Source organism: Aethalodelphis obliquidens, unplaced genomic scaffold (genome assembly GCF_003676395.1).
Source record: "Aethalodelphis obliquidens isolate GAN/ISIS:26980383/991018 unplaced genomic scaffold, ASM367639v1 scaffold69, whole genome shotgun sequence".
Classification (NCBI taxonomy): domain Eukaryota; kingdom Metazoa; phylum Chordata; class Mammalia; order Artiodactyla; family Delphinidae; genus Aethalodelphis; species Aethalodelphis obliquidens.
The window spans coordinates 3564365-3573782 of NW_020838013.1; the positions used below are offsets into that span (position 1 = coordinate 3564365).

General features: G+C 47.9%; 1 protein-coding gene across 1 annotated transcript in view; it reads left to right on the forward strand.

Moving 5' to 3' along the window:
- Window positions 1-1490: 1490 nt before the first annotated feature.
- Window positions 1491-9418, forward strand: part of PACS1 (phosphofurin acidic cluster sorting protein 1) — a 141575-nt gene continuing 133647 nt past the window's right edge. The window contains exon 1 of the mRNA XM_027090110.1: window positions 1491-1993. Within this exon, the coding sequence (XP_026945911.1) occupies window positions 1647-1993 (347 nt within the window). The 5' untranslated portion in view covers window positions 1491-1646. The remainder of the gene's footprint in view (window positions 1994-9418) is intronic.

Below are 9418 nucleotides of genomic sequence, written 5' to 3' on the forward strand. Positions count from 1 at the left end.
GAACGGAAACAGCCATTTTCTACAACCTGAAGTTGCTCCAGTGGCTGGGGGCAGGCACTTGGATCAGATGTTGCAGTTGAGACTGGTGATGAAGCTAAAGCCACACTGAGATTGTGTGTTTTACCACTGCCTGCTTTTGTAGGAAGGCTCTGGGGGAGGGACCTCCAGGTCTGGTTTGACCTTACTGGTGTGTCCTTGGGGACTAAAAATAGCCAGCTTAGCGCCCTGGCTGGGCTGAGGAAGTACAGTGGGCTTGGGAAGTAGGCCAGGTCAGGCCTTCCTAATAGACCTTGTGGCCAAGCGTCCAAGTCCTTACGTGGGAGAGAGCACAGCTCAAAGTCTGTATAGGTTGTCCTGAGTCCATGTGAGCCCCTGGGTGGTTTCATCAACAAGTCTCCAGGTTTTGGTGGGCGGGGGCTGCTTTCCCAGGTTCTAGTCCCCCTGTCCTGGGAGGTCTTTCTGACAGGCTAGACTACGTTGGACCAATGGTTCCAACAGGCATTTGCCAAGCACTGGGGAGGGAAGTCGCATAGTGCCGCTGTACCACTGATGCTGGTCCAAGTCCACCATCTGGGGTGCCGGCATGCAGGAGGCTTCGAGATGGTTTCTGGAGCCGGGAGTGTGGGTGACTCCAGGGAGGATGAGGCAGTTGAGTAAGGCCTCGGGAAGAATAGGATTTTAGAAATTTAGTAAGTGACGAAGCAGAAAAACATCCCAAGTAGAAGAAATTGAGGGTAGAGATGGCTTGGGACTGTGATGGTTCTTTGTGGGAGGGGGACATTAGGGGCAGAAAATAGGTGGTTGGCTCCAGATGGGTCAGGGCTTAACTTCAGATTCACCCGTGCCAAAGGCCTTCTGAACTCTAGGTCCTTGAGCCCTTGCCCACACTGGGGAAAAGCGGGGCGGAAACTGCCCGGCCCACAGGCGCCCAGCCGGCCGCTGGGTCTCCATCGCTCCCTTCGCTGGTCGTGACGGCGAAGAAGCCCCGGAGCCGCAGGGTGGGGGCCAGGGCGGCGGTCGGAAAGCGGACTTGGGTGGGCAGCGGGTTGGGCCTCTGGTCCACAGACCCGAGAGGGCCGAGGCGCGCTGCCGCGGTAGCCCCCTCCGGTCCGGGGCCGCGCCCCGGAAAAGCGAGGTTTCCGCTGGCTCGGCTGCCGCCGCCCCCGTGGAAAGGACGACGCGAGAGAAGAGGGGGGTCAGCTGGCTGCCGCCGGGCCGCGAACTTAAGGAGAGGATTCGGCAGAGGCGCGAACCGCCGACCCCTCTCCCGAAGAGCGAGGGGCGCGCACGCCCACAGGCCCGCCCGGGGCGCGAGCGCGAGCGCGGCCCCGGCCCCGCCCCTCGGCGCTGGGTGGGGCGGGCGCGGGCCAGGCCTCCCCGCCCCCTCCCCGGACACGCCCACCCAGTGCTTTGGCGGCGCGAGCCGCAACTGGCAGCGGCGGGCGAGCGCGAGGACCGCGCGCCGCGAGGCCCCGCGCGTGCGTGCAGTCTCTCGCTCGCGCGCTCTGGCGGGCGGGCTGAGCAGACGAGTCGAGCCCCCGCTGCCGACGCCGCCGCCGCCGCCGCCGCCGCCGGAGAAGCCTCGGCGTCCGCTCGGCGTCGCCTGATTCCCGTAACCCCTGTGCCTCCCTATCCCCGGCCGGGCCATGGCGGAACGTGGAGGGGCGGGCGGTGGTCCCGGAGGCGCCGGGGGCGGCAGTGGCCAGCGGGGCTCTGGGGTCGCCCAATCTCCGCCGCAGCAGCCACCGCCGCAGCAGCTGCCGCAGCAGCCGACGCCCCCCAAGCTGGCCCAGGCCACCTCGTCGTCCTCGTCCACCTCGGCGGCGGCCGCCTCCTCCTCGTCCTCGTCCACCTCCACCTCCATGGCCGTCGCGGTGGCCTCGGGCTCTGCGACTCCCGGCGGCCCGGGGCCAGGCCGCACCCCCGCCCCCGTGCAGATGAACCTGTACGCCACCTGGGAGGTGGACCGGAGCTCGTCCAGCTGCGTGCCCAGGTGAGCGGCGGGTGGGGGGGACCGGGCCCTCGGGGGTCGCCCAGCCGGGTCTGTGGCAGGCCCCCGCCTTCCCATTCCTCCCCGCCCCATCGCCCAAGGGGGCACCCCGACCCTAGATTCCCTCTGGCTGCTTTGCCGCCTGGCCTGACTCCTGCCCGGCCTCCCGGGACTCCTCCCGAATGGACCCCGCCCTCTCCAGGCATCCCCACCTTCTGTCTGGGGCCGGGGCCACCCTCTTCCCCTCTCTGAGCTGGGCCTTCTGGACTCTCAGCCCTGGGCCTTCTCTTGTTGATCTGACCGAATCCGGCCTTCCTGTCAGTTTCCCTGTGAAAGTCACAGACTCTTTTCCCGGCCTTGCCAGCTCCCGTGGGCTGTACATATGTTACATAGATGTGGTATGGCTCTCTTTAGACATTATTTCCCAATATACTTGGCACGTGTCAAACTCGGTTGTCACTTTCTGCCAGGTAAAGTCGGTATAGTAACCCTTGGCGCTTCTAGTTTGTCTTCAACACACATGTTCATTTGTACTCCAAAGACACACATTGTGTCCCGGCCTCTACGTCTTGTAAAAGTCCTATTAAATGTGTCTTAAAGTGTATTTTTCATCCTCTCCTCCCTCCTCACCCCCCAGTAACTGGTCACAACTTCTAGCCCTGCAGGGCTACATAAAATTACTGCCTGTTCCTAAATTCAATCCATTCCTCTGTCTGTTGGAACCATCTGGGGACTTTCCTTCCATTGGTAAAATATACCTGAGTTTGGCATATTTTCTGTTTCTGTATTGGCAAGGCAGTCTTTCTCAAACTCTTTGGGGACAGTGTGCAACATCCTACAGTTTACCCCTTGAATAGACACTGTGAAGCTGGTTTCACCCAGGAAGCCCAGAGAAGTGCCTGGAGGTGGTCTTTTTTGTCACCTGTAAACTGAGTTGATTCTATTGGCTTGGAGTCTGGCTGGCTCCTTACTCTATCAGCCCTGTCTTGGGCAGATGGACGTGTAAGTGGGGTTGGGGAGCATTGTCTGGTTACATCTTCAACTCTTTATTTTTCTCCATGCCTCCCCCTTTATTCTGAATTGTTTCATGCATGCAAAATTATATATGTCCTAGAAAGGATTGTAAATAAAAATGACAAGAAGTACATCTCTGTACTTGACTCAGCTTGAGAAAGAGCATTACAATTGTGTTGAAGCCCTCGGGGTGCCACTTCCTGATCACATCCCCTTCTTCCCCCTACAAAGGTAAACATTCTGAATTGTGTGTCTATCATTTCCCTGTCTTATAAAATTAGTTTTACTGACATATGTGCATCTCCAAGCTATGTTTTTTAGTTGTGGATGTTTTTGGAAGTTTATATAAATGCTGTCATACTGTATGTGTTCTGTGGCCTGTTTGTGTGTGTGTGTGTGTGTGTGTGTGTGTGTTTAAACTCAACATCAAGTTCGTGAGAATCATCAGTGTTGTATGGTGGCTCTAAGTATTTTCACTAATGGGTAGAATTTCATTGTGTGAATGTATCATAAAGCTCCTTTTGATGAACATTTGGGTTGTTTCCTGTTTGTTAATACAAACAGTAATGCTGTAAATATTTTTGTCCAGGACTCTTGGTGCTCCTTGCAAAAGTTTCTTTAGGATGTCTTTATACGTAGGGGTGGAATTGCTATTTGAGAGATATACGTCTGGAGCATTTTTAGATAATGCTGAATTGTTTTCCATTAGCCCCTCTCTACTCTTCGTGTCCCTTGTGTTTCAGCGTTCACTTCACTGATTTATACTTTCCTTTTTTTCTGTCCTTTCTTCAGGGTAATCAGGAGCCACATTAGTTTAGTTAGGTTTGGCCAGTACCCTAACACACACCAGACGCAACTGGGAGTTTAGTATGTGGTGGTTTTCCTCTCTTGGTCCTAAGCAGGCCTGCCTTTCTCTTTCTGTACAGGCCCATCTATAGTTGAAGTATCCTCATCTACTTCTTTCAAACATAAAAGCACTGGGTCCTTTCCTCCATGGGTCCAGTGTTAGCATGCTTGCCTGTTCTTCCGTCACATCTATCACTGTTTGACTGGTGACATTTGGACAGCTGCCTTCTCTAGCTTGTTAGATCAGAAAGGCGTGAGCCTACTGGCAAGAAGCTGCTGTGCAACCGAGGGGGATAAATAAAAACACTGATTGCTGTTGATTTCCAATCTGTCCCTATTGGTCACTGAAAGGTCCACACAATAAATTATTAGCCAAAGAAACAGCCAGGCATCCTGATCAAATCAGTAATTGTTATGTTGACTTGGTGTGAGAGCCTTAGACTGTCTTGTTGTTTTCACCTGCAGGGAGCATGCAGTTCTGTCATGTCTACCAACCAATCTTTGGGATTGTCAGCTGTCCTGCTCTGACTTATTTTTTAACCGGCACCCTTGTGCCTCCCAACTCTTTGTGAAACACTTGTGCTCTTTGGAGCAGGCTGTTTTATCTGCAGGATGGAAAATAACACCCTGTGGGGAGAAAATGGCCTGCTATTGGCCCTTCCAGTGATTAGAGTCATCCAGTTAATTTGAAGTCTCCTTGGTATGCTTGTTCACATTGTTTGGAATGTATTGGCAGCGAGCACTCTGTATACAGCACGCTGAATATCGTCTAGGATTAACATTCTTGTCTTGTGTAACTCAAATGAGACACAAATGTATGATTTATATGCACTTGAGAAATGCACGCATGATTGTATGATCTAAGGTTGGATGTGTATAAAATGTCCTGGGATTCAGTCTTGTGAAATTGTCATCCTCTTCCTAGTGCAGAGAAGCGAGTTGAAAAGTCGAGTGTTAGGAAGGTCATGCTCCTTTTGTTGATCCCTGTAGGAATATAATTTACTTTTGGAAAAAAAAAAAAACTTTTTCCTTTATTAGATGTTTAAATAAAGTTGTTGTTTCTCAGGTATGTACTCTGCTCTGACTTAACAGCTACTAAATTCTCTCAGAATCCATAGTATTTTTTTTTTTTTACTTTTTATGAATGAAGAACATACCTATAGTTGGCTTTAAAATAACTAAATTGTTCTTTTCATTGCCATTTTTACCAGTATTTTTTAAAATAAAAAGATGGTTTTTTTCCTGATAGTAGATTTTTATTCTCACAAGGAATTTCAAAATTTTAACTGAAATATAGTTGACATACAATATTATGTTGGTTTAATTTGCATTTGATTTGACATTTGCATACATTATGAAATGATCACCACGATAAGTCTAGTAACCATCTGTCCCCACACAAAGTTATTACAGTACTATTGACCATATTCCTTATGCTGTACATTACATCCCAATGGCTTAAAATAAAAAGATCAATACACGTCCATGATTAGAAATTCAAGCAGTACAGAAAGATGGAAATGGTAAAGGAAAGCCCCAGCCCTGTGTCTCTTCTCACTCCCCAGAGGTAATCATTGTGAAATACAGTTGACTGTTGAGATTCTGTCACCAGCAGGTAGGTCTGTTACAGTTCCATTATGAAATTCACAGCTTTGGAAGTGGACGCTGTTTTCCCTCCACACTAAGGAGTGCTCCCTGGTCTGTGGTCCAGAGTATGGACAGTGGTGTGGCGCTGTCGTAGGTACCAGGTGGCAAGATGCTTGACATTGAAGGCAGGGCTTTAGAGTCTCATCCTTTCTCTTTGGTCTTTGTATGGTGACATTTCCCCTGATGTTCTTTTCTCTTTTTGAGTTGCTTAAGTAGGAGAGACTGAAAAATTATTCAATTTCCTAAGTGTACAAAATTTCCTCAGGGGTGTAAAACTGACTGTCAGGAGACAAAATGTGCTCTGCTCTATCACCCACTAACTGTATCACATTTGCCTTTGAGTACAGAGCACATTTGCCTATCCTTATCTGTGTGCTTAGGGAAGGAGTTCAGTGGTTATCAGTCACATTTCTCCTTTAGACCACATTTAGAACAAAACAAAAAAAAAGAAAAGGGGAGGTGGCCATGGCCAAGTTTGTGTGACTGTCCTGCAATAGAAGTGTTAATTTCATGAAGATACTTGAGGCCAGTTACCCCTCTAACCATGAAAGCACTGGGCAAGCCAGGATGTATTGCTGTATGTGCTTCCTGTGTGCTAGGGCAAACTCTCCCACACCTTAGCATTTTCATCCATTGATTGGGAATACTTTTACTTACTATCCATTCCAAGATGTGGGTGAAATAAATATAAAATAGGACCTATAGATCCACAGGAGAAAGTACTTCTTAAATGATAGATATAAAGTAAATGTAATTGATCAAATAAGAGAGAGCTGTTAAACTTTCTTTTATTTCCCTAGCGTTAAAAGTCTTGGAAGCAGGGCTTCCCTGGTGGCGCAGTGGTTGAGAGTCCGCCTGCCGATGCAGGGGACATGGGTTCGTGCCCCGGTCCGGGAAGATCCCACGTGCCGCGGAGCAGCTGGGCCCGTGAGCCATGGCCGCTGAGCCTGCGCGTCCGGAGCCTGTGCTCCGCAACGGGAGAGGCCACAACAGTGAGAGGCCCGCGTACCCCCCAAAAAAAAAAAAAAAGTCTTGGAAGCATATTTGTATCTTAGAAGATTTGAATTTCACATTGTGAGTGTTGTAATAGAATATGTTCTCTATCGGAGTAATATAATCCACCGTCCCTGTGGAAGCTCAGATTCCTTAAGTCAGAAAGAGAATGACTTTCACAGAGTCTGTCTTACATGTATTGATTTACAGATCTTTTGGACACATTAGTGGTTATGTGATTTCCTTTTAAGCTAGATTTCCAATTTCTTAGCTGAGCCAATAAGCTGCCACTGTTATTAAGGTTGGTGCCGTCTCTTTGTGCACCAGGGAGGTGCAAGCCAGAAGGTGTTTGGGCTGTGTCTTTTCACTGCTTCACCCTAGGAGGCTTGTCCTGTTTTGGCCCGGACTTGCAGACTCAGTGGGTCCTCCGAAATTTGGAGTCAGCTTGGCTTGGACCTGTGGTGTCACATTCTGGGAGTACTTTGGGAATCCAGGGAAGCTGTGGGAATGATTGCAAGAGTTGGTCTTTTTCCAGTGTGAGTTCGGAGCGGTATTAAGGGCTCTTGAGAAAAGACAGAGTTTGAAGTTGGCCTTAAAATGTCTCTCAGAGCCCACTGGGCTGGAATTGAGCAAGGCGGTTTGGTTCTAGGTTGGCGAGCCCTGACGCAGTCCTCCCTTCTCCAGGCCTAATTAAAGGAATAACCAGCATAACTTCAGAGGACTTTAGGGAACCAATGTGTGTGCCTGGGCACCAACTCTGGAGTCATTCACAGGGCAGTTATCTGATTAGAAAGCCTGCTGGACCTGCTTTCCCTTTTATGTTATTACAAACCAGAGAATAGCTGTAGTCACAGCTTAGGGAGCTGCTTAGGCAGACACGTGCCTGGCCTCTACCTTGGGTAGCGCAGTAGAGAAGGCCAGTAAATGATGATGTATTGTTGCTGAGCTTTTATAACTTCTAGAAAACAGTTACTTAAAACATTTTCTTTGACATTCAATTATGTCTTAAGATCATAGGCTATTTCATCTTTAAAGCTGTGCTGTTCAATACAGTAGCCACTAGCCACACGTGGCTGTTTAAATATTAATTAAAATTGAATGAAACTTAAAATTCTCTTCCTTAGTTGCACTGGCCGCATTTCATTTCACACCAGTCACGTGTGACTGGTGGCTGCCATATTGGACAGGGCAGATCTAGAACATTTCCAGGACCACAGAAAGTTCTGTTAGATAACACTGTTTTAGAGAGAAAACTGCCTAAGTATGGACATTTCTGATATTAATATTTATGGCTTCTCCTTATTTGTTTAATTAGACTGAGTACTCAGTCTGTCCTCTTCCAAGTTATTTTAAAATGTCCCCTTTCTTCACTATTCCAAGGGCCCATTAGTTTTCTTTTGTTAGTTTTCCCCCTTTAAGTGTTGTTACCTTCTAGTCTGTTCACTTCTTCCTGGAGGGAATTAGCTTCCTGGTGCTTCCCTGTCATTTTTTTCTCACAATTTTAGGTCTTAGTCAATATCTACAGAGAAAACTGTCTGGAGGCATTAACTCCAAAATGGTTTTGGATGGTAGGATTATGTGTGATACTAATTCTTGTCCTTGTGTATTTTTTGGTGATTTCCAGACTTTCTATAACAGACATGTATTACAGAAAAGACCAGTAAATGTTGTTTTAAAAATATATATTTAGGGACTTCCCTGGTGGCGCAGTTGTTAAGACTCTACCCTCCCAATGCAGGGAGCCTGGGTTCGATCCCTGGTCAGGGAACTAGATCTCACATGCATCCCACCTGCTGCAACTAAGACCCAGTGCAACCAAATAAATGAGTAAATATTTATTTATATATATATATATATATTTAAAGATGCATATCAACTCTTCTCGGTTGTATACGTACCTCAAAGGAGGGAACCTTACAAATTTTATATCGCTATAAAGATGTAAAATATAGGATTTATTGAATGGATGAAGACATTGGGGGGAGCTGAGGTTTCACTCCACTCACCTTCCTTTCTGGGTTCTAGAGTTGCTTGTTCATCTTTACTGACAGCAAAAATGGTGACTGGAGAATGCTCTAGCCTGCTGCCCACCTCATGGTGTGTGGATGGTGGGGCACAGATGAGGAGGGGGGCATTGATGGAGGCACATTAGTTATTTGATGTTCGTGTAGCTTCTTTTATTTTATTTTTATTTTTTATTTTTGGCCACACCGTGCTGCATGCAGGATCTTAGTTCCCTGACCAGGGATCGAACCTGCGCCCCCTGCATTGGGTGCGCTGAGTCTTAACCACTGGACCTCCAGGAAAGTCCCATGTAGCTTCTTTCAGATTGTAAAGTTTTTAAATACATTAAAGGTCAGAATATCTGAGTTTAGTTCTAGCTTCACCAATTTTTCTGACCCCGAGTACTGTACTTCCTCTTTTCTCCTTGGAAGTAATGATCCTCCACGACTCTCAGATGAACCTGTGTTTCATTCATCCTTTCAGCACTTGCAGTTCGTTCTGTAAACAGAGGCACTAGGTAATATCCAGAGCCTATTTTGGCAAAAAATTTTTTTAGAACTGTGACAGACCTCTTAGCAGTTACACCCTGAGTGGTTTACCCTGTATGTTTTTTTAGTGACCTGGTGCAGGTATAGGTAGGCGTGAAAGGAGTGATGTTTTAAAACTTGGTTCCTATTACAGCACCTGCTCCTGTCTTCTTAGTCTGCAGACTCCTCCGAATGGCAGTCTGCCTCTCAGAGCAGTATTCTGAGCAAGACTCCCCCCAGGTAACAGTTTGGATGTGGTAAGTGGAATGTTAATTGTCCCTGAGGAAATTTAGCCTGGTTATTGTGCTTAGATGCAGGAAGGTGTTTTTTCTTTAGTTTTTCTCCAAAACTCTGTGTGTGTGTGTGTGTGTGTGTGTGTGTGTGTGTGTGTGTGTGT